The 25,163-nt window shown below is 48.4% G+C and overlaps 1 protein-coding gene across 5 annotated transcripts in view; it reads left to right on the top strand.

The window, feature by feature from the left end:
* The window catches only part of ITSN2 (intersectin 2), a 140,491-nt gene that overhangs the window by 114,310 nt on the left and 1,018 nt on the right, over nt 1-25,163 (top strand). For 4 of the 5 annotated variants that reach the window (XM_059405234.1, XM_059405233.1, XM_059405240.1 and 1 more), the window contains 10 exons: nt 8,928-9,049; nt 12,054-12,160; nt 13,250-13,433; nt 17,506-17,604; nt 19,179-19,346; nt 19,748-19,963; nt 20,725-20,846; nt 21,606-21,688; nt 24,133-24,216; nt 24,637-24,810. In XM_059405234.1, coding sequence (XP_059261217.1) covers nt 8,928-9,049; nt 12,054-12,160; nt 13,250-13,433; nt 17,506-17,604; nt 19,179-19,346; nt 19,748-19,963; nt 20,725-20,846; nt 21,606-21,688; nt 24,133-24,216; nt 24,637-24,810 — 1,359 coding nt within the window. Of the gene's footprint in view, nt 1-8,927; nt 9,050-12,053; nt 12,161-13,072; nt 13,149-13,249; nt 13,434-17,505; nt 17,605-19,178; nt 19,347-19,747; nt 19,964-20,724; nt 20,847-21,605; nt 21,689-24,132; nt 24,217-24,636; nt 24,811-25,163 lie in introns of those variants that run through there. The other variant, XM_059405236.1, reaches the window with a different exon arrangement.

Raw genomic sequence — 25,163 nt, 5'->3', positions numbered from 1 at the left:
AGGTAATATGGACATTTTAACAATACGTGTTCTCCCAGTCCATGAACATGGAGTATCTTTCCATTTGTTTGTGTCATCTTCTATTTCTTTCATCAGTGTTTTATAGTTTTCAGAGTACAGATCTTTTGTCTCTTTGGTTCCTAGGTACTTTTTCTTTTTGGTGCAATTGTAAATGGGATTTTTTTTAATTTCCCTTTCTACTATTTCATTATTAATGCATAAAAATGTAACAGATTTCTGTATATTGACTTTGTATCCTGCAAGTTTATTTATCAGTTCTAGTAGTTTTTTGTTGGAATCTTTAGGGTTTTCTATATATAGTATCATGTCATCTATAAATAGTGGAAGTTTTACTACTTCTTTACCACTTTGGTTGCCTTTTACTTCTTTTTCTTGTCTGATTGCTGTGGATAGGACTTTCAGTACTATGTGAATAAAAGTGGTGAAAGTGGACATCCTTGTGTTGTTCCTGATCTTAGGGGGGAAAGTTTTCAGTTTTTACCATTGAGTATGATGTTAGCTATGGGTTCATGTGATGTATCACATTGATTGATTTACAAATATGGACCCACCCTTGCATCTCAGGAATAAATCTCACTTGATTGCAATGAATGACTTTTTTAATGTCCTGTTAAGTTTGGTTTGCTAATATTTTCTTAAGGATTTTTGCATCTATGTTATCAGAGACATTGGCCTATAATTCTTCGTTTGTGCTGTCTTTGTCTGATTTTGGTATCAAGGTCATGTTGGCCTCATAAAATGAATTTGGAAATTTTTTTCCTTTTCTATTCTTTTGAATGGTTTTAGAAGAATAAGTTTAACATGTCTTTAAATGTTTGTTAGCATTTACCTGCAACAGCATCTGGTCCTGGAGTTTTCTTTGTTGTGAGTTTTTAAATTTTCCAATTCAATTTCATTGCTGGTAATGAGTCTATTCACGTTTTCTATTTCTTCCTGATTCACTTTTGGGAGATTATATGTTTCTAGGAATTTATCCATTTCTTCTAGGTTGTCCAGTTTGTTGCCATATAATTTTTCATAATGTTCTCTTATAACCCTTTGTATCTCTATGATGTCAGTTGTTATTTCTCCTCTTTCATTTCTGATTTTGTTTGAGTCCTCCCTCTCTCTCTTTCTCTCTTTTTCTCTTTTATGAGTCTGGCTAAAATTTATCAATTTCAAAGAATCAGCTCCTGGTTTCATTGATCTTTTCTGTTGTTTTTGGTTTGTTTCCCTTTTAGGAGAAAATGTGACACTTGTGTAAAAGATTGTAAGAAAGCCCCTCTTCCATGACCCTTTTTTTTCCCTTTAAACCTCCTTTAAATGACAAATCTAGGTAATTAAGGTTGTAAATTTTTATTTTTGCTTTGTTTTTAATGAACATTTGTCTTTCAGAATAGGATTGTGTGATAATGTTTAAATGGCAAAAACATGATTTTGTGCAATTAACAAAAAGCTACTGCAAGCAAAATAAAACCTTTGTTTGTTTGTTTGTATTTCACTTATTTCTGGTCTAACCTTTATTTTCTTTCCACTGGTTTGGGGTTTAATTTGTTCTTCTTTTTCTAGCTCCTTTAGGTATAAAGTTAGGTTGTTTATTTGTGATTTTTCCTGTTTCTTAAGGTAGGCCTTATTGCTATGAATGTCCCTGTTAGAATAGCTTTTGCTGCATCTCAAAGATTTTGGATCATTGTGGGTTTTTTTTTTTTTTTTTAAGATTTTATTTATTTATTTGACAGAGAGAGAGAGATCACAAGTAGGCAGAGAGGCAGGCAGGGGTGAGGGGGAAGCAGGCTCCCTGCTGAACAGAGACCCCGCAATGTGGGGCTCAATCCCAGGACTCTGAGACCATGACCGAAGCCAAAGGCAGAGGCCTAACCCACTGAGTCACCCAGGCGCCCCGAGGACCATTGTGTTTTCATTTTCATTTGTTTCCACATACTTTCTTATTTCCTTTTTGGTTTTTTGTCTTGTTTTGTTTTTAAGACTTTCTTTCTTTATTTATTTCTTTGAGGGAGAGCATGAGCTGGGGGAGCAGCAGGGGGAGAGGGAGAAGCAGACTCCCCACTGAGCAGGGAGCCGAGTGTGTGGTTTGTTCTCAGGACCCTGGGCTCATGGCCTGAGCTGAAGGCAAATGCTTAGCTAACTGAGCCACCCAGGCACCCCTCTTATTTCCTTTTTGATTTCTTGGTTGATCTATTCATTGTTTAGTAGCATGCCAGTCTTCCTGATGTCTTCTGGTTTATTTTCACTGATGTCAGTGTTATCTAGCTGTATCTGTGGGAAGAGGTGACCCTAGCAGATTCCTACTCTGACATCTTCCCTCAGCATCTAGCTGAATTTTAAAATCCAATTTAAAGTCTTCTTGTAATTGAGATTTAAGTAATTTACATTAATTGGAAAAATGGAATACTTCTATTTATGTCCACCTAATATATTTTCTATTTACCATGGTTTTCTTTTCTTGTTGTAGTTCACTTATACATTACTTCTGTTGCTTTGATCAAATTTCCTTCCTTTTTTTCCCTTTACTGGTTTGAAAGTTATGTTTTCTGTGTCTATTCTTTGAATGGTTACCTTTCCATTTCTAACAAATGTGTTTGCCTCCACAAAGTCTAAATTTGATGTTTATCTTCCTTTTTCTGATCAGTGCAGGTGGGATATTTTATCTCTAATGATTCTCTTCCTGCCTCTCGTGTGTTTAAAAAAAAAAATTACCCTCTGCCTCTCCCCGCAGCTTGTGCTCTTTCATTCTGTCTCACTCTGGCTCTTGCTCTCTGTGTCAAATAAATAAATTTTTAAAAAATTAGTTTTAAGTAAATTTAAAATCCACCTTGAATTTATACCTACCATTATTGTTACTTTATATCATCAATGATTATTTTGATTTCTCACATATTTACTAGTGTTTTTGCTCCCCCTTCCTTCCCTCTTTCTCTTTCTTTCTTTCTCTCTTTCTTTCCTTCCTTCCCTTTTCTCTTTCTTCTTTTTCTTTCTTCACCATTCCTTCTTTTTTTTTTTTTTAAGATTTTATTTATTCATTTGAACAAGTGAGGCAGAGATAGCAGGGAGGGAAGGGAAAAGCAGGTTCCTGATGCAGGGTTCAATCCCAGGATGCTGAGATCATGACCTGAGCCGAAGGCAAACACTTATCTGAGTCCCCCAGCCTTCCTCATTATTCCTTCTTATTCAATTTCCTTCTTCCCAAAATACAGCTCTTAATAGTTCCTTTAGTCAGCCTATTAGTGGGAAATGCCCTCAAACTTTGTCTGAAAATGTTTGTATTTCTCCCTCATCCATGAATGGTGTATAATTAGAATTTGAGTTTGATAGTTATTTTTGCTCAGTATCCTCTATTGTTGTGTTGAGATGTGTGCAGCTAGTGTGATTACTGTTCCTGTGTAGTTGTTTTGCTTTTTCTTTGTGGCCATCTTAATCATTTTTTTTCTTCCTGGTGTTTTGCAGTTTAGGTATGGATTCGTTTTTATTTTTTCCATAATCAGGAATCTTTGTTCCATTTGAATATGTGGAGGTATGTCTTTCATCAATTCTAGAACATTCTCAACCATTATAATCTCAATATCACTTCCTCCCATTATTTCTGTTCACCACCACCCCCCTCGCCAGATTCCCATTAGATGTATGGGGTGATGTCATTCTGTCCTCTGTGTCCCCTAACCTCCATTTTATGTTTTCCATCTTTTTGTCTTTCCAGGCCACCTTCTTTTTTTTTTTTAAGATTTTATTTATTTATTTGACAGACAAAGATCACAAGTAGGCAGAGAGGCAGGCAGAGAGAGAGCGGGTAACAGGCTCCCCACTGAGCAGAGAGCTTAATGCAGAGCTCAATCCCAGGACCCTGGGATCATGACCTGAGCCGAAGGCAGAGGCTTAACCCACTGAGCCACCCAGGTGCCCCAATAATAACATTCTTATTAGTTTCTTTTTACATTTGCCCATTATTTTTTTTTAAGATTTTATTTATTTGTCAGAGAACACACACACACAAGCAGGGGGAGCATCAGCAGAGGGAGAAGCAATCTCCCTGCGGAGCAAGGAGCCTGACATAGGACATGATCCCAGGACCCTGGGATCATGATTTGAGCCAATGGCAGATGCTTAACCGAAAGCATCACCCAGGCATCCCTGGCCATTCTTTTTTATAGACGGTATTTATGTATTTAAACTCTTAATGTATATCTTGAGTTATTTTAAATATAGAAACTTCACCTTTTTTTTTTTTTAGAGTTTATTCTATTACTTTATGTTCTTGGGGGTTTTGTTGTTGTTGTTAAGATTTTATTTATTTATTTCACAGAGAAAGATAGCACAAGCCAGAGGGAGCAGCAGAAGCAGGTCTCCACCGAGCAGGGAGCCCGATGTGGAGCTCAAGGCAAATGCTTAACCGACTAAGCCACCCAGGCACCCCTCTTGTTTTGTTTTTTAAGATTTTATTTTAAGAAATCTCTACACCAGCATGGGGCTGCAGCTCACAACCCGAAGTTCAGGAGTTTCGTGCTATACCAACTGAGCCAGCCAGATGACCCCCTTGAGGGTTCTTCCTAGTCATCATTTTTATTTATGGTGGATCAGTTCTTATTTTTTGTAATTTTTTACTTTGAACTCCTCTTTAGTGAGATGGTTTTCCTGTGGAAATCATGTGGAACCACGGTTGTGAGAGAGACAGTGTACATTTTCTTTGGCCAACCACACTAAGGGTATCACCAGCTAGGGACCATTTTTCTGTTGATCCATCAGTTTTGGAACTCTTGAACTCCCCATTTATGTGAGATGCAAACCTAGCAATTCTTTACTTCTTGACCCAGCAGACTTAAAAGCTCTCCTATCCTCTCACTCTTCCAGCAGGAGGAGAGTTCTCCCAGTTGGCCCTGTGGTCTCCTTCCGGAGCCTCCTCTCATTGGCCAAACCTGGGCAGAAGCCAACTGAAATAGGAGCTTATACAAGCAGCCTGTGGGGTTGGCTTCCCTGTAGCACAGAGCGGAGGAGAGGTGAGAAACAGGTCTGGGGACCACCCTAACAGTCTGCCATTTGACAGATATTTCCTGGTCAAAACGCTATGTTAAATTTGATATTCTAGAACTGTGGGAGATCCTGTCCCTGACCTCCCATGGGAGAGACGGACACACCAACTATATAAGAGGTGAACTATAGCACAGGTTACGTTATGTGAAATGTTAAATACAGATGCAGACTAGCCTGGAAGCACAAAAGAGAGGCAAGCTGGGGGTAAGTGGGATAGGAATGGAAGAGTTCCCCCAGAGTAGGGTCACATGAGCTGTACCCTGAAGGGTTAGAAATCTGGCTGTGTGTGGAGAAGAGGGCTATGGGCAGTGTGGACAGCTCATCATGAGGACTGAGCCTGGACCAGGGTGGCTAACAGGCGGGCTACATGGTCAAAGGTGAGGTTGCAAATGTAGCTGTGGGTAGATACAGAGACTCTGGAGCCCTGTGCTACTAAGCTAAGACTTTATTCTGCAGATAGCAGAAGCCGCTAAAACACCCTGTTAGGGAAGGAACATAATAAAAAATGCTCCAGCTGGCTTGAGCTGTTTAATAGAAATATAATGTAAGTCACAAATGCAGCCAGCCCATATGTAATTTAAAATTTTCCAAAAGCCACATTTTAAAAAGAGTAAAACATGAAATTGATTTGAATAATTTTTTACTTAGCTCAGTATTATGCAAAATATTACCATTTTAATATGCAGCCAACATAAGAATTATTAATGCATTATTTTATGTGCTAGGTTTTTTGGTACTAGGTCTTTGAAATCTGGTTGTGTATTTCACACGTAGAGCACTTCTCTGTTTGGACTGGCCACAGTTCAAGTGCTCCGTGTTGCTAACGGCTAACATGTTGGACAGCGTGGGTGGAGAGGACGGCAAGGGGTCAAAAGGTGAGGTTCGGTTAACGATGCGGCCCCAGGAGGAAACAGGATCCCCTCATCCCCTAACACAGGAAGGAAGTACAGGGGTGAGTGAGCAGGGAAGTGAAGGGCAGAAGTAAAAGGGCTGCCATGCCTTTCCCCCGACATCAGAGGTAGGAATGTCTGAAAGTGAGGGTTGGGGTCAAATTGGAAACTTGAAGAGAATAAAATTTTAAGAACCTTTGTACTGAAAGAATTAATTAATTTTTAAAAACGATAAAATATCTGAGACTTTTCCTGTTATTCCAAGGTACAGAACATAGGCTGATGCTCGTGGGTTTTACCATAAATCTCTTCCCGAAGTGTGATCCACATACCAGAGGGCACACTACACGGTGGCACACAAAATAGTACTGGGACGACTTGTTTGCTTTTTAAGCAGGCTCCAAGCCCGGTGTGGAGCCCAGTGCAGGCCTTGAACTCATGACCCTGAGATTAAGACCTGAGCTGAGATCAAGAGTCTGACACTTAGCCAACTGAGCCGCCTGGGCGCCCCATAGGACAACTTGTTTTGTTCTAAAAGCTATGTATTTATTTTAGTGAGTATCAGAAGAAACATAATCAATACATAAAACCCATGGTCCCCTACATATTTAACTCAAACATGAGTAAACTCACAGGGAAGGACGTGGGAGAAGGTGTAATCTGTACACGTGGGTGTAGGAGATGCGCTAACCTCAGAGACTTAGAAACCCTTCCGACGGCTCATCCCAGTCAGCTGGTCACCCTGACCAGTGACCCCAGCTCACACCGCCATTGACATTCCCCCTCCAGCCTCCGTGTCCCCACAGCCTAGTCAGACAGGGTCTGTATTAGCTTCACGGGGTCAGGACACCTGGTCTTTCTGCAGCTCTCGCCGGCAGAACAGGACACAGTACGATCCCCAGAAAAGCCGGATAATTTTGAACATGACAGTGGCACCATGATGTCTTCTTGAAAGCACCAAACACAACCTGCCTTATTTTATTTCTGTTTTACTGTGAGAAGAATTTTTTTGAAGCTGTTGGCAACACGTACAGAAAATAGACCAATTTTCTCCCTTAGAACTGTTGGCCCAGATCTATACAAAATATATAAAAACTCAAAGGCAAGCAGAAAGAGAAGCCCCCTGGAAAAGCCCAGTCTGATCCTTGCATTTTCTGCCTCTGTGGCTTTATGTGTTCCCAGTGCCCCACAAGCACATCTCCAAGTGGTGCCTCTGCATCGGTCCCCACCTGTCCCATGGATGAAGGCTGGGGCAGTGTGACACCCCCGCTCCCGCTGCCTCTCATGGTTGCCTCAGCCTCGACGGTCACCCACACCTCACTCGGCTTTCTGTCTCCCTCACGTGGTAGCTTGCTGGTACCTACCTGCTCTTTCTCTTTGTCTGAGGAAGGCCTACCTGAGGTAGTCCCCTGCCACTGTGCGTAAGGCAAGCCCTCAGCTATGTACCAAGTAATTCTGGAATCATGTCGGTTCTGGGGCTGACATTCAGTTCAGCTCCCGTGTGCCCTTAAATTGATCCAGACTGAGCAATGGCGCTCACCCTGACGCGAGGCTGCTGGGGACTTGCCTCGAGGTCTTATGGCCATGATGTCCTGGAACCAGTTCTGGTGGCTAAGGCAGTGGCCTTGTTGGGAACTGCTGAATTCCAGGAATTTCAGGTTTCCTAACTGTAACAATTGACTTTGAGAAATCTAGAGAAATGTTCCTCAGCCATTTCTTAGCAGTAAGATTCTCTACACACCTACGTAAAAGTGCTCACAGAGCAGTAATTACCAATGCTGCACACCAGCTGGTTTGTATTTGTTTGTGTTAATGCTAAGCCTGACCCACATTTTTTAAAAGATTTTATTTATTCATTTGAGAGTGAGAGAATGAGCAGGGGAACAGGGAGAAGCAGGTTCCCCACTGAGCCAGGAGTCCAACCTGGGGCTCTATCGCAGGACCCTGAGATGATGACCTGAGCCAAAGGCAGAGGCTTCACCCACTGAGTCACCCAGGTGCCCGCCAACCCACTTTTTTTTTTTTTAAGATTTATTTGAGAGGGCGCCTGGGTGGCTCAGTGGGTTAAGCCGCTGCCTTCAGCTCAGGTCATGATCTCAGGGTCCTGGGATCGAGTCCCGTTTCGGGCTCTCTGCTCAGCAGGGAGCCTGCTTCCTCCTCTCTCTCTCTCTGCCTGCCTCTCTGCCTACTTGTGATCTCTCTCTGTCAAATAAATAAATAAAATCTTTAAAAAAAAAATTTATTTGAGAAAGAGTACACAAGACAGGCGTTGGAGCAGTGGGAGAAGGAGAAGCAGATTCCTCACTGAGCAGGGAGCCTGACTCAGGGCTGGATCCCAGGACCCTGAGATCATGACCTGAGCTGAAAGGAGGCAGATGCTTAACCGACTTAGCCTCTGAGATGCTCTTTTTTTTTTTTTTAAGATTTTATTTATTTATTTGAGAGAGTGAGGGAAAGGGAAAGAGAGAGCGTGCCTAACCCACATTTTTAAAAACAAAATTGATGGACGGATCCACAGATGGCTTATGACCTGCAATTTGGAAAACACTGGTCTCAGGCATTTGATTGATTTAATCACATCTGTCCCTCGGCTGGTTGATTTAATCAATCAAATATCTTTGATATCTCGAAGATCACTATCTACCTTTGAAAATGTCCCGCAGCGAAGAGAACCGCACAGGTTCTCCACAAGTTCAGAACAGTTCTTCTCTCTCTGAGGCCATTCCTAAAACCCCTTCCTCTGTCATTGATTTGGAAGAGAAGCGCGGACCCCCGTGAGATGGCAGGGGCATGGCTCCCTGCGGCTCCGGGGGAGCGGGCGGTGAGGCCGGCCTTCGGCAGGTGGGCGCCACTCTGCGGACCATCGGTTACTCTGGAAAGCTGCGTGGCTCTTTTGAGGCTCTATTTGAAACCCAGCACATCTGCTGATAATTGTCTGTTTCCTACAAAGAAGACGAAAGGGCTGTTTTGAACCTGTGCCCTGTCTTCCCATAGGGTGTGCGGACCTCCAGAGCCTGGACACCATGCAGCCGGGGGAGAGGAAGAGGCAGGGCTACATCCACGAGCTGATCCGGACGGAGGAGCGGTACGTGGACGACCTGCAGCTCGTCGTGGAGGTGAGGCCTGTGTTCCCTGTCGGCGCCGACTCCCGTTCCCAGTGACCCCCAAGCCAGCAACAGCCGCTACAGCAGCACTTAAAAATGGTCTGTGTTTGAGTAGACAAAGTAAGACTTGTTTCTGTGGCTCCTCGTTCTCACCAAATGTTTCAAGGCCCTCGGGATGAGAAGCCCAGTTAAATAAACAAGCCGTCGAAGAGAACACATGTCCCCAGCGGGCCCAGCAGGTGCCTGGCCGTGACCTCGCTGGAGGTGTGGCGGGGAAGCTGCACCCTTCTCCATCGGCCCCCAGAAAGGCCCGCCCTCGCACCATCCTCCAGCCCGCGTGCAAGCTGGGGCTTGCGACCCGCACACTTGTTCTGCTCACAAGTACACTCTGCCACGCTGCTAGTGGGTAACGTCTCTCTTGCCCGCGAGGCTGTGAGCCCCTGACATCAGGGACATGTATCCTTCATCCTGTGTCCCCAACACTCAGTCTGGCCCTTTACAGGCCTTCCGGTCGGCCCTGAATGAATTATGTGTGTTTACGTCTACACTTCTCTGACCTGGAAGGATGGCGAGAAGAACAGCCCATCTTGCCATTGACCCCTCCGAGCATCCCCCTGCCGCTGGCAGGTCGCAGTGCTGGGAGGTTGCCAATGGCCGGGGAAGCACCTGTCGGACACCGGCGTGGAGCGTGCACGGGGCCGCACGCCTCCCCCACTCAGACCCGTCACTTCCCCGTGGGTTATTCCCACTCTGCCCACCTGCCCGGGCTGAGGAGCAGGGGCTCACGTCGGGGGCAGGGACGTAGAGTGAGAGCGCGGTTCGCAGGCCAGGCGGGCTCATCGCCATCCCCACGGAGGCTCTCAGAGGGTCCGACCGTCCTCTGCTTCCCTCTCGGAGGCAGGTGAATGGGATGAATGTTCATCAGCGGGTGAGAGAACAGACCAGCAGGTGCCTTCCCGGCCTTCCGGCACCTTGGAGCAGACCCACCACCTTGCCAGGGCGCGCTCCGGTCAGAGGATCCTGACATCCTCACTCCAGTCTTGGAACGACGAAGGTTCAGAGACGTCCGCTTCATAGCACTGTTACCTGAATCCTTCGAGCCCGTGCTCAGCACAACTCAGTAAATCGACACTCACCGAAGACCTGCCGCGGGCAGAAAGCTCTGTGCTGGAGAGCAGAGGGGAAGGAGAACGTTCCTGCCCTCAGGAGTTCACAGTCACGAGGACAAAAGACAGACAGACGGCGGCAGAACAGAGAGGTGGGAGCCAGGAGAGGGCTGACCACCCCTGCCACAGAGGAGAGTCAGGACAGACCAGAAGGACAAGGACAAGTGTGCCTGGAAGAGGAAGAAGGAGTGGGAAGGCTGTGCCCGGGAGCTAGGGTCCTGCGGGTGGTCCCACGTGGTGTGTCCAGGCCTCGAGGGGCCAGGCGGGTGAAGCTGGCAGGGGCAGGCCGCGCGGGCATGGTGAGCCTTCAGAAGGAGTCTGCGCCTTATCCCAGGGCCGACGAGCGCCTTTAGGAGGCTGACATGTCGTATCTTGGAAAGATCACACACAAGAAGGTTGTCTCGGGTAACTTCACGGTTTCCGAAGACTTTAGACCAGTCACTTGCTGGGAATCCCAGTTGTTCAGTGGAAACCAGCTCAGAATCAAAAAGACGTGTTTTTGTTCTGGCTCCTTCGTGGTCTAGGTTTGTGACCTTGAGCAGATCCCTCTCTCAGCCTTTCTTTCCTCATGAGTGCCCCGGGAAAAGCAACAGCTGAGGGGCGCCTGGGTGGCTCTGTCAGCTAAGGGACCGGATCTGGATTTCAGCTCAGGTCATGATCTCGGGACCTTGAGATCAATCCCCACTTCAGGCTCCATGCTCTGTGCAGAGTCTTCCTAGAATTTTCTTGCTCCGAACCTTCTCCAACTCACTCTGTCTAAAAAAACAAATAAATATATCTTTAAAAACAAATAATAATAATAATAATAATAGCTGATTGGGCTTGACCTGCGTCATCTGTGAAGTTCACTCAGAACCCACTCACAGCGTGTGCACACATGCACACAGGCGTGTGCAGATACGTACCCATCAGCTTCGTAAATCCTCCGGTGTCATGGAAAATAGATAGAGGGTCACATTTCCGCTCAGCCAGCCAGCCTCTGAAGTCCGCATCTGCGTGGGGGCCATGTAAATCACCACTTTTTCTGTTGCTGACCCTCTCACAGACCGCTTCTGGGACTCTGGGATGCCCAGCCCCTCAATTCTGCAGCTTTCACGGGGTGCGGGTACTTTATGCACATGGTTTCATTGAACCTGCTTCATCTCCCTAGGAGGTAGGTAGGAGAAGCTCCTCTTATTGATGAGAGTACTGGCCTCAGTCCTTCTCAGAATTAGGCCTAATAAGGGGCACCTGGCTGGCTCGATCAGTGGAACATGTGATTCCTGATCTCAGGGTTGTGAGCACAAGTCCCAAGTTGGGCATGGAGCCCACTTACCAAAAAAAAGAAAAAGAAGAAGAAGAATTAGCCCTAGTAAGAACCAGAGAGCAAACAGTAGGGAAATTATGCAACTTAAAATTTAGCAATCAGGGCGCCTGGGTGGCTCAGTCAGTTGGGCATCTGGCCCTTGGTTTCAGCTCAGGTCATGATCTCAGGATGGTGACATTGAGCCCCAGGTCAGGCTCCATGCTCAGCGGGGAGTCTGCTTGAGATTCTCTCTCTCCTTCTCCCCCTCAACCCCCCATGCTTGTACTCTCTCTCTCAAATAAATAAAATAAAATTTAGCAATCAACTCAGTGTTATATATATGTGACAAATCACGAAATTCTGCTCCTGAAACCAGTATTACACTCTATGTTAACTAACTAGAATTTAAATTAAAATTTGGGGGAAAATTTAGCAATCATAAGTAGGTTTATTTAAAAACATCATGATCATATTAGTTTCAATATGTGAAGTTATTGTTTGATTTAGACCACATAGCCTGTGTATTCACACCCCAGCTAACATTTCTTTTGTGTCTTGAATTTAGGTTTTTCAGAAACGGATGGTGGAGTCAGGCTTTCTCACTGAAGGAGAAATGGCCTTAATCTTTGTAAACTGGAAGGAGCTCATCATGTGTAACACGAAGCTGCTGAAGTGAGTTGCGAGCAGCTCCCGCCCCGGCAGTGGACGCCCCCAGCCCCCAGGACCAGGACGTCCTCACTTGACTCCCCACAGGGCTGTTTCGCAAAGGAACTTTTAATTGTTCTCTGCTCCCTCAAGCTTTTTATTTTATTGTCATTTTATGAAATGCCCCGTAACTGTAAAATACATAATTCTTGAAGTTGAGAAATACAACAAAGAAAAAATTTGGACAAAGAAAAATTAAATCATAAAATATTAACATAGGATTTCAAAATTTGCTTGACTCTAGTTAGAGTAGGAGAGAAGCTGTAGCTCCTGCCCCAGGCATCCTGGCTGGTCTGGCAGTCTCCTCAGTCCCTGTGTGAGAAATTCCATTCCTTGGGGTGACTTCCCATCCCCCTCGCCTGTGAGGACGGACTCCAGGGCGCAGGGGACTCAGCACGCCCAGCCCTTGCTGCATCTCTGCCCTCCTCAGGGCGCAGCAGCTCTCCTGAGGACAGTGCTCACCTCTCCCTCCACGCCTGGCCTCTGTGGGCTCCTGCTCCCTTTGTCCCCTTCTTCTTTTTTTTTTTTTTTTTAAAGATTTTATTTATTTATTTGACAGAGAGAAATCACATGTAGATGGAGAGGCAGGCAGAGAAGAGAGAGAGGGAAGCAGGCTCTCCGCTGAGCAGAGAGCCCGATGCGGGACTCGATCCCAGGACCCTGAGATCATGACCTGAGCCGAAGGCAGCGGCTTAACCCACTGAGCCACCCAGGCGCCCCTGTCCCCTTCTTCTTGGTTCAGCTGAGAACACATTAGAATTTCTCTAAAGGAACTTTGCTAAGAACCAAAAATGAGTCCAAAGCAATTCCAAGGACCTAGAAATAGCCCCGTGTACAGACTTCCGTTTTCTTACTCTTCTTTGCTAACGTTTTACCCAGGTTGGCTTGGCCAGCAGCACGTAGGCCCCCGCTGCCGCCTCCTTCTGACTCTCCCCTCACAGTGCCAGGTGTTTAGGTAACTCACTGGTTCTCATTTCCTTAGTCTCCCATGATATTCATCCTTTATTTACTGACGAAGTTCGCTAGAAACTGACCATGGGAGTGTGTTGGTTGCAGGGCCTTGCGGGTCCGGAAGAAGACGGGAGGAGAGAAGATGCCGGTGCAGACGATCGGGGACATCCTGGCCGCTGAGCTGTCCCACATGCAGGCTTACATCCGGTTCTGTAGCTGTCAGCTGAACGGAGCAGCTCTGTTACAGCAGAAGACGGACGAAGACACGGAGTTCAAGGAATTTTTAAAGGTAACTCCATTCTGGGATCGTGGGCAGGCCACCTCGTTCTGAGCCTGGAGGCAGGCTGCACCGTCAGGGGGCTCGGCCTGGGGAAGGGCACCCCCCCAACTTTCCAGAGGAAACACCAATATGGCAAAAAATGTTTTGAGTGTTGGTGTTACCGTCCATGTAGAATTGACTTTTCTTGCCACTGGGACCATGTTGTTGCCATCTATTAGCAGAGTGTTGTTTAAGCCTATTAAATCAGCTACTTTATACCCCCAAAATATCCAGAATGTCACTTTATTAAATTTATATTAAATTTGTGAACTATACCCATCTTATTCCCAAAAAAGCATAAAATAGTTTACTCAAATATATCAAAAGCAACAAGATAATATCAAAAGCAACAAGATAAAATGTCAGTGGATGCATACAGTGGGACCAAAGGAAACGAGAGGAGAAGGGCGACACTGGACTTAGGACGCTGCTTAAACACTCACGTGTGACTCTGTCCATGTGCTCCACGTGTGCCCCCATGTCCCCAAAAAGTCCAGAAGCCAATGAGAGAACACATTTAGCTCCGTGGTGCCATGGTCGTAAATTAAAAACAAAGCCTTGGTGCGCAGTCATGCTAGAAGGGCCGTCAGAGACCGCCGTGGGTAGCGTAAGGGGTCAGCGACAGCCTCCCAGAGATCCAGCAGCGAGATGCCCGGCGGGTACCGCAGCCCAGCCCGGTGTGCGAACGCGAACGCATCTTCGCCCGTGTTGGGCAACACACACTCTTCCCACACATGTTAAAGTGCTGACAGAAATGAGAGTCACATCTGCTGCTTCCTTTTCTACATGTCTTCCTGTTTTTTGGTTTCTGAAATACTGCATATTGGGGTCTGTTACAGCCACAGTGCCTGAAGGGAGAATGCATCATTTTAATATCTTCATTATCAAAAAAGAATGGAAAAAATAATTAAGCATAGAATATAAGATATTTAGGCAGAGGATAAAAATTCCAACAAAAGATGGAGTAAGTGGGGCGCCTGGGTGGCTCAGTGGTTTGGGCTGCTGCCTTCGGCTCGGGTCATGATCTCAGAGTCGTGGGATCGAGCCCCGCATCGGGCTCTCTGCTCCACAGGGAGCTTGCTTCTCTCTCTCTCTCTCTCTCTCTCTCTCTCTCTCTGCCTGCCTCTCTGCCTACTTGTGATCTCTGTCAAATAAATAAATAAAATCTTTAAAAAAAAAAAAGATGGAGTAAGTAATAAAGATAAAAGCACAAATGATATCAATATATCTGAGAACAGGTACACTGAAAAGCACTAATAGAATATAACTGTGGGGCGCCTGGGTGGCTCCGTCGGTTAAGTGTCTGCCTTGAGCTCAGGTCATGATCTCGGGGTACCTGCCAAATGGGGAGTCTGCTTGTCCCTTGCCCTCTCCTTCTGCCCGCCCCCTACTCATTCTGTCTCTCTCAAATAAATAAAATGTTAAAGAAAGAAAGAAAGACAAACCCGTCTAATTCACTGTATAAGGCAAAAGTGTTCCTGACCCCCAAAGCCTATATTTGCATTTATATTTAATTACAAAAATGAAAAAAAAGAGTTATAACTCAATATCTCTTATAAATATAGTTGTTAAAATCTTAATTAAAATATCAGCAAATAGGAACGCCTGGATGGCTCAGTCCTTAAGTGTCTGCCTTTGGCTCAGGTCACGATCCCAGGGTCCTGGGACCGAGCCCCGCATCAGGCTCCCTGCTCAGTGGGAAGCCTGCTTCTCTCTCCCCCACTCCCCCTGCTTGTATTCCCTCTCTCACTGTCCCTCTCTGTGTCAAATAAATAAAGTCTTTAAAATAAAATAAAAATCAGTGAATAAAAATAAACCTTACATGAAAAGAAGAGTCTGTCATAACCAAGTAGAATCATCCCAGGAGGCCACATTGCCTCATCCTAGAATAAAGCAGCCTTCAGAATCAGACGGCGGGGCGTGTGACCAAGGCAAGCTACTTAACATTTGGTGCCTTCGGACTCCAGTGTGTAACCCAGAGATGGTCAGTTACTACTTTTAAAGTACTTTCTAGCAGAGACCAGCCTGTATAAGCATTCAGTAAATGTTAATTATATTTACATTCCTTATGATGATCTCCGGGATGCAAAAATGATTCGACTTAGGTAAGGCCCTGAGGACTGACTCTTCATGAAGTTGGCAGTAAGGGTGGGAGGCACGGGCTTGCTTAAAAATGAACCAGAAGAAGCATACAAGGGAACCGAAATTACAGACACAAACACTGGTCAGAATAAGTAGATAAATGTGGGACTGTTGAGTGCATTTAAATGCTTTAAAATAATGAATAGTAGAATGAAGGATATTTAGGGGTGCCTCTCTGGCTTAATTGGTAGAGTTTGTGACTCTTGATTTCGGGGTTATGGGTTCAGGCCCCACATTGGGCACAAAGATTACTTAAAAATAAAAATCTTTATATAAAATAAATAAATAAATAAAAATCTTTAAAAAGAAACTGGATCTTTACCATCTAAAGCATGAGTAAGGGTGCCTGGGTGGCTCAGTGGGTTAAGCCACTACCTTCAGCTCAGGTCATGATCTCAGGGTCCTGGGGTCGAGTCCCGCATCAGGCTCTCTGCTCAGCAGGGGGCCTGCTTCCCTTCCTCTCTCTCTGCCTGCCTCTCTGCCTGCTTGTGATCTCTGTCAAATAAATAAATAAAATCTTTAAAAATAAAAAAATAAAAAAATAAAGCATGAGCAAAAGATTTTTTAAATTTTCCAAATAGTAATAACAGCCACAGTATAAATAGGGTATCAGTGTCATCACAACTGTTAACAATAGTAAGAATAAATTTATAGTCTCATAATGAAAGGCATTGTGTTGATTACATTATATTAAAAACAAAATCTAACAATAATATTCATTCTAAATGTAACTGTTTCAAAAGTCTCAGATAATACAGAACAAAATACATCTTAGATATATCCAAAAACAAAAGGAGGGAACAGTTTTAATATCCCATCGTGGCAAAAGTTAAATTATAATAAATGTGCTTTTCAATCATTACCAATGGTCATTAAAAAAAGAAAAGGTCACCCAAGAATACTAGCTACTTTATTCAGGTAAATATTATTAGGAGTAGAAGCAAAAATGTTGGGGTACTTAGTTTCCTGGGGCTAACAGTCTACAAGGTCATGGAGACGACTCAAACGTGACCCCTCTCCCTGTCTCACCCAGTCCAGAGGTGGCTTTGCGATAAAGGCGTCCACGGGTTATTGTGAGGCTCAAGAAGGATCACGGAAAAGGAGGGAGGGCGCCAAGGAAGGGGAGAGGCTGCCCAAGGGGAGGCGTAATGTGAGTCTTCAGAAATGACTATGAACTAGGTGGAGAGAGAGAAGGCACAGTAGCCAAGTGCACTCATTACCTGGCACATCGTAGGTGCTCAATAAACGGTAGTGACTGTTTCGAACAAAGCAGAGACAATGGCAGGCAGAGGCAGGGGAAATCAAGAGCTATTTAGAAGACGAACTGGCGTGAAAGGGGACTCCCCGGCGTGTGGCGGGAAGGTGGATGGGTGCAGAGCGGTGCAGCAGCTCAGGGACGGAGGTGGAAGAGAAGGCTTTCGGGAAAGAAGGTGAGGACTTCGGGGTGTGCCGAGGTGCTGAGTGGGAGGTTCCGGTAGGAAGGAGAGTAAGGCGGCAAGCATGGAGCTCTGGAGAGGGTCTGGGTGACGCTCGGGACTTCACTGCATGGGGCCTCAGGCAGCACCATCACTTAAGAGCTGGGAGAGGAGAGGAAGGAAGTGGGAATCGGGAAGGAGCCGGCTGGGAAGACAGCGGTCCGTGCTTCTGGAAGCAGAGGAGGGAGACACGGCACAGCCACAGATCCATGTGAGAAAGAGAGAAATGAAAGCTTCTGCTGGGTTGAGCATCATGGGTAGGAAGTTTGACCTCCCCTCGGAGGTCTGTTCATCTGAGACATACCATTTTTAAATCCCGAGTCTTTAAGAGAAATTAGAAATCTACGAGGTGCTCAACATCAGGAGTACAGTCGGTGCTTCCTTTGTTTTCCTCAAAGGCTCATGAGCCTGTCTATTCTTTGCAGAAGCTGGCGTCCGACCCTCGCTGTAAGGGGATGCCCCTGTCCAGCTTCCTGCTGAAGCCCATGCAGAGGATCACCCGCTACCCTCTTCTCATCAGAAGCGTGAGTGCCCTGGCGGGGACGGAGCAGCGGCCCGCAGAGGGCCACGGAGGCCCTAGCCAGGGAGCCCGGGAGAGCGCCAGCCTCCCCGGCCACACGGTCCGATGGGCCGGGCCATGTGTGCGCACATGAGTGCACACGGGCATCCGGATTAGGCAAATACAGGTCAACCAGGGTCACTGGAGTAACCTGCGCCCCCTCCCCTAGGAAACTCCGCTGGCCTCTCAGAGTCAGGAGTGTGTTTTTCTAGGCAGGGCGGTCGCCCTCTAGGTCTGCAGCTGCAGAGCCTGTCTTGAGCCCAGACAGAGTCCTCTGCTAGTACAACCCTGGACTCCAGTCTTTCGGGTGAGAGCAGAATTCTTCTCCCAGCTGAACACCTGTACCTGGATGGTCTCCCGAGCCCCCGACTCAGCACAGCCTCACCCGGGCTCACCGCCATCCCCGCGCCGTGCCCACCTCAACTTGCTAACTCAACAGTCCTAAAAGCCATCCATCTTTTAACAGAAACTAGGTGGCCCTCTTGAGCCAGTATGCCTTCTGAGAAGCATCTTTCCATAAGTTATCATGGATGCAATTTTAATCATCTTACAAAGGAAAACAGCAGAAGTAGTGTAAGACTTGCTTTTACGGATTATCCCTTGACCGTTGGTCTCTAAGCCGCGCTGGCTCAGTGTGGACCTCGTGCCACAGTGATGATACCAAGCTGACCCCTTAATACAGTCATCCGCAGGCCCTCAGCTGAAATAGTGTGAGCCGGATGGGTCTCAAAATTCAGAATGTAATTCAAATACTGTCTCTCATATGACATCACAACAAAGCCTGGTCATCACCTTTAACCAAACACAGTAGTATTCCTACAGTGACGTACGTGAGTCATCACTTCCGAGTAGAATAAATAAAGGCCTCTCTTCTGGCTAGGTCAGGTTTTGTCACCAAATGAATATTGGAAAACATGTTAGACTTTCGGGGCTTTGTCCCATTTTGGAGCTGTAGACAGAGGACTGTGGTCCCACCATGACCAGAGTCCAGTCAGGAGGCATCTGCTGCGGGGGCCACACAGAGGGGTGCGCCTCTGTTCTTTTGCATTTGTGACATTAGTTTGAAGGCACTTTGGAATGAACTGAACATGTTTCCTACTAGGGGATGACATGATTTTATTGTATTTTTCCCATAGCAGAGGATTCATTGCTTTCTGCAGATTTTTTAAAAAGACCAGTGACCCCCAGAATGTTACACATGATTGTCCTTCAGCAGGTTCACACCCAGGTCCCCTGGTGGGTTAAAGGCACTGGCTCAAGTGACTGGGGGCGGCAGGCAGGCCCCTTTCACACAGGTCCTATTGCTAAGACCCCACCGAGAGCCCCTAGATGCCCACAGGTCTCAGGGCACTTGATCTGTGCAGCACTTGGCACAGCCTCTTTACCCAAGTCCCTGTCTCCCCAGGAACAGAGCAGCCATGAGCTCCTCAAGGGCAGCTGTGCAGCCAGTGGCCCGTGCCCAGCACGTGCAGCAGCCAGCACGACGCCTGGGTGGGCGGGTACACTGCTCACCGGATGACGCGGCCCACTCTTTTCCAGATTCTGGAGAACACCCTGGAGAATCATGTAGACCACTCCTCCCTAAAGCTGGCTCTCGAGCGGGCAGAGGAGCTTTGCTCCCAAGTTAATGAAGGAGTTCGGGAAAAAGAAAATTCCGACCGGCTGGAGTGGATCCAGGCCCACGTTCAGTGTGACGGTCTCGCAGAGGTGAGCCCTGTGGGGCTAAGCTGGGGCCCCCTGGGCAGCCGCTGGGTGGGGAGCCGGAGCCTGTGAACAGTGTCTGCCTCAGCCCAGCCCCAGGACCCACCGTCCTGTCCCTTCTGGGGTGTCATTTCCCTTTCTTAGAAAGAGAACTTGGATCTTTTTGAGTTCCTTGAATCCAGCTGTTAAGATCCATATTCTGTGGCTCTGAGTGAGGCTTTTCATGATGCCACTCTGAACTCTGAAGAAAAATAAACACAAGGATCTTTTGTGTCAAGGTGGATGGTTCCAGCCACCTTCCCAACTACAAGATTCTACCACAGCACCTCAGGTCCGGGGCACTGGCTTCCCACAGGACATGGGGATGGCTTGTGCTGGCACTCACAAAGCGACAATTTCTCTTTAAGCAACTGATTTTCAACTCCCTCACCAACTGCCTGGGGCCCCGGAAGCTTCTGCACAGTGGAAAGTTATATAAGACCAAGAGCAATAAGGAGCTACATGGATTCCTCTTCAACGACTTTCTGCTCCTGACCTACATGGTCAAGCAGTTTGCTGTTTCCTCAGGCTCTGAGAAGCTTTTCAGCTCTAAGTCCAATGCCCAGTTCAAAATGTATAAAACGGTAAGTGTCATGTCCCTGGCCCTGGCGTCAGGAGCGTAACGAGGTGTTTCCACCACCTCGAAGACCTCCTTCCTGGCCTGAGCCTTCCTTGTCCCCATGTGACTCTCTTCCCCCGTCTCCAGATGGGTCACTCCCCCTTCGTCACATCCCAGGAAGGAAGGCCCAGTGTCGCGGGGCCCTCACTGCCCTCTGGCCGCTGATGGCCGGACTCCAGCTGTAGGCTCTGGCCTCCTCCCTGGCAAACTTGACATGTAGCCCCCCCACCGCCCCCATCCACGTTCAGCATCAGGTCTCTGTGAAACTGAAGCGGGAGCAGAGTGCTGAGTGACCCTGACCCGTGGGCACTCGGAGCTCCTGTCCCCAGTTCAGGAATCTGATCTGCCCAACATGCTTCTTCCACAAAATGGACACTGTCTCTTTTTCCCTAAGTAGAAGGCTCGAGAAGCCAGCCTCTTCTCTGCTTCTCAGCAAGGCTCTTCAGGGGCACCGGGGTGGCTCAGTGGGTTAAAGCCTCTGCCTTTGGCTCAAGTCATGATCCCAGGGTCCTGGGATCAAGTTCCACATCGGGCTCTTTGCTCAGCGGGGAGCCTGCTTCCCTTCCTCTCTCTCTCTGCCTGGTTGTGATCTCTATCAAATAAATAAAATCTTTAAAAAAAAAAAAAAAAAAGGCTCTTCGGAACAGACAGCGTTCTCTGGAAACATAGGCAGGTGGAGGGTTCTGGCCCATCTCACAGCCTCTGTTTCGGCCCTAACTCTTTCAGCCCATTTTCCTGAATGAAGTCTTGGTGAAACTGCCCACAGACCCTTCCAGCGATGAGCCCGTCTTCCACATTTCTCACATTGACCGGGTCTACACCCTCCGAACAGACAACATTAACGAGAGGTCAGTCAGTCCTGACCACCTGGGACCTGCCTTGAAGCCTGGACGGCTCCCTCCCACTAGCCGCCTGCAGACATGCTCGAGTGCTGCTCCTCCTGCACCCCAGGCTCCCCTGACCAGTCCCGCCCAGCCCCGTCCCACCGGCCAGCCTCGGTGTGGACATGCCGGCTTGCTGCCATCAGCTCAGCCTGTGTCCCTGCCTCGCTCTCTCCTCAAGATCTTCCAAAACGGGAGATCCGGCACCTTGCTTCCTGCTAAAATCCCTCGTGCGGCAGGCCCGGCTCCTTCACTGTGTGTCTCAGCCCAGCCCCATCCCTCCACCCCCCAGGATGTCTGCCCGCTTGGTGTGGAGCGCCGCGCTCCTGCTCTCTGCCCCGCCAGCCACCATCCTCCACGGCCACCTCTGTGATGGCAGACGGGGGCCCGCCCCCTCCTCTGTGCGCCCGCTTCTTTGCTTTCAGGTCGAATGTCCCTCTGTCGTGCTGAATTGCCACTGTGGTGGCGCCCTGCGTCTCCCTCTGGGTGCCAGCACCCTGCCGGTGCCTGGTGTTCTCTAAGCGGTAGCTGCCCACAAATCCCCAGCTTGATCTTCAAGTAGCGAACAAGCCTTTCGGTTGAGCTAACACTCGGTCTGTGATGGGAAACTTGTCAAAGCCGAGGGCGACGCAGGAGGGCCAAGTGAGGGCCGAGCTTTGGTGCTCCTGGCCGAGCCCGGGAGGCGTGCGGGAAAGCCAACCCTACGGCTGTGCTCTGCCTCTCCAGGACTGCCTGGGTCCAGAAGATCAAGGCGGCCTCTGAGCAGTACATCGACACAGAAAAGAAGAAACGGGAAAAAGCTTATCAAGGTACTTGGTGGTGCCCTGGAGGGTTGGAAGCAGCTGCCAGGGGACCCCTGGGAGGGGAACAGGCCCCACTCTCAGGACACAAGCTGCTGCTCCTGCAGAGGGGGCTAAACAGCGACAGCCTGAAGGACAGACTTGCTGGGGGACCAGGCAGTTGTGATCCCGTTGGCTGCTGCTGCCCTCGGGGCCTCCCTGAACCCCCTACCCACCACACAGATGGGGGGCATCCCATGCCAGCCCTGAGACCTCGCTTCTCTTGTGGCAAAGGAAGAAGGTCCTTTGCACAAGCAAGCCCACTTTTGCTTGGTCCGTTTTGCTTCACCCAACGTCACGTCCGTGGCCTGTCTGCCTTCACCCAGCGTCACGTCCGCGGCCTGCCTGCCTTCAGCCCCGCTCCTCCTCTCTCTCCGGGCGCCTGCCCCAGCCCCGTCCACGTCCACCCGTCCGCCTCCATACCCGGGCCCAGATCCCAGGGCTCTCCTCCCCCTCACACGCCGTTCGCCCCACTTGCTGTCCCCGTCGTGTGCAGATGGCTCCCTAACCCATGGCTTCACTCACTCTGAGGTCCCTGCACCCGACGGCAGGAAGTCAGAGCGGCTCCTCTCGTTCTACCCGGAGCCGCCCTCGCCTAAGCTTCTCTGTCCCTCTGCTGTTTCATAAAGTCATGCTGGGCTGCTTCCCTGAGCCCACGCTCCGGACACACCGCGACCTCTCCTGGCCGCCTGCTGGGCTTCGCAGCCCGGCATCTCCCGGGAAGCCCCGGGAATGGCAGTGGTGTCCCCGCCACCCACACTGCAGGCACGCTCTCAGCCCGCACGCTCCCTACTCAGAGGCCACGTCGCGCACCTTCTCTCATTCTCTTCCCTCGTCCTGGTCCTTTCCCGGTGGCGGAGCCCAGTTAAGACCCTCTAACCTCCACCCTGGCACAAGGCCCCCCATCGCCCGTCCCTATCCTTTCCAGAGCATTCTTCTTACAGGACTTAATCTTGCTAAGCGTCTTCCCTGTTGCCTCCCAAATTAAGGGTAAGGTCCTATCCCAGACTCAGGGCAGAGCCCCACCTCTTTCCCTCTGCCTCGCCCCCACCACTGCCTGACCGAACCGCCCTCCTCGGAAGCCCCGCCCGTGCCCGCCCCCAGGCCTCCCCTGTCCAGGCCTCCCCGTCATGTTCCCCTGCTGTAGCTGCAACTCTGTTTTTTTTATTCAGGTTCCCCTTATTTTGTTATATCTCTTGAAAGGTATGTGCATATTGGCTTTTGCTGATTGAATCTTGTTTTAATGTTACTTCAAATGCTTGCTATTGAAGAATCAACGACTGAATGATCTGTAAAGCATATAACGATCTCTTAATTGGTCAAAGACATAAATCAGTTTTTCTGTTAGTTTTGCTTAACATCAATATCTCTACTGTTACGCATTTTCTCTATGTTCAATTCTTTAGACATTTATTACTTACTCTGTGCCAAGCTCTGTGCTAGTCCTAACTGGGCCTTCGAAGATGAGTATGGCCCAGCCCTGTCTTTAAGGGGAACGGAGTGTAAGTGCCACCCTGGAGAGGTTGGCATGGCGGACGGGAACCCCTTGTCGTAAAGTTTTACACGCCCTAAGTTTTGAAAAATCAATAGCTCACAAGCAGACTTTTGTTCATTTTTAAATGCTTGAGAGCAAAACCTGCTTAACTTCATATTTACCAAGATAACCCCGAGTTCCCAGACTCATTCCCCTCTATATGAAAGGGTTTTGAGTACATCCTCAAAATAGAGCAAGGTCTTAAGCTGAAGTGTTTACATGTGACGGAATGACAGTGGGTGGCTAATAGCCTTTGGTACCTGGTAGTGACTTTTTTTTTACCTTGCCATTGACAGCCTCTGTGACGGGGGCGGTCACAGTCCTTTGTCAGACTCCGTTGTCCTGTGTGGAGATGGCAGTTCTCAGCTACCAGATCGCGGAATTGTGCAGTTTAAATAATAAAACTTTTGTAGAGGTCTAGCACGGTGCCTGACACAAAGTATCCAATAAATGTTAGCTGCTTTTAAGTGCTGAACAGATAGAATGTATTATTTTATTACTGTGACCATCGCTAGGCAACAGAGCGTTACTACAAGGCTGCATAAACACAAGCTCTGCAGCGGCCTCTCCTGGAGAGGAAGTTGCGGGACGCGCAGAAGCTGGGGATAATGGGCGCGCAGGGGGCAGAGATGGGGGTCCAGATGGGCCGTGTGCATCCTCAAGGCCGGGTAGGATGCAGACAAGCAGGGAGCACGGACAAGACGCCCCAGCAGGGACACAGCCTGGGCAAAGGCAGAGCAGCCAGACGCTGGTCGGCCAGGCCCAGCACCGTGGCAGGGGCCGCAGGGGAGTGTTAGGTCATCTAGAGAGCTCCGTGTACTCTGTGCCTTACCTGCAGGCTCGGAGAAGAACTTAACCGGGCTTTCCTCCTCTTTTGTAGCTCGCTCGCAAAAGACTTCAGGCATCGGGCGTCTGATGGTGCAGGTCATCGAAGCTACAGAATTAAAAGCCTGTAAACCAAATGGTAAATGCTGCATCCTGTTCAACAGAGGTGGTAACTGCTCTATTCTTTGCTGGTGACTCTTCTGAACGTTGACTAATGGGACACTTTTTAAAAATCACTAAAATGGTCGTGGGACCCATATTATCACCGGTGTGTTTTCCCAGTAAGTTCCAGTGCCTCCCTCCTCCGCGCTCCTGAACGGAAGCCACACGGACACTTGCCCGGGCTCATGGGAGGCAGCTGGGACACGGGAGCCCGCACGGGTGCTCCAGGCTTGTGCTGCTGTCGGTACTGGGCACACGGAGACTGCCGGGCAGACCTGGGCCCCCAGGGTGACTGCCGATCCCGTGGTCTGGGTCCTGCTTCTGCTCAGGGAAGGTGCCGTTGTCCTTTATTCTACTCACACAGGCCACATGCGTCCTTGCTTTGTTTTTTGTTCAGGAAAGAGCAATCCATACTGTGAAATCAGCATGGGCTCCCAGAGCTATACCACCAGGACCCTGCCGGACACGCTCAATCCCAAGTGGAACTTTAACTGCCAGTTCTTCATTAAGGATCTCTACCAAGATGTGCTGTGTCTCACCATGTTTGACAGAGACCAGTTTTCACCGGATGGTACGGTATAACTCGACCAGGGAACCCAGGGTTTCCCCAGTACTCCAGAATCTGGGTTCTAGGTCCAGGGTACTTGGCTTCATTTTTACCCCATGACACCTAAGGAAAAGGACAGGGGCCCATGGGGAGAAGCAAGGCTGGGGAGGGGGATTCTCCCCGGGGTAAAGGGTGCCCTCCGGAGTGTTGCCTTAGAGACCCCAGTCCCTCCCTACAGAGTAGCAGAGCGCTGCTCCCCGCACCCCCTGAGTGGCTGATGCCTCCTCTGACTGTAGAGACCTGGAGCCCAACGAGGCAGTCTCCTCCCACACACCCCCGTTGTGCACACAGTCGCAGTGACAGCCACTGAGTTGGAT

Source organism: Mustela nigripes, chromosome 7, assembly GCF_022355385.1.
Source record: "Mustela nigripes isolate SB6536 chromosome 7, MUSNIG.SB6536, whole genome shotgun sequence".
NCBI lineage: Eukaryota > Metazoa > Chordata > Mammalia > Carnivora > Mustelidae > Mustela > Mustela nigripes.
The sequence above is the reverse complement of the archived record's forward strand: the minus strand, read 5'-3'. Positions and strand labels throughout refer to the sequence as shown.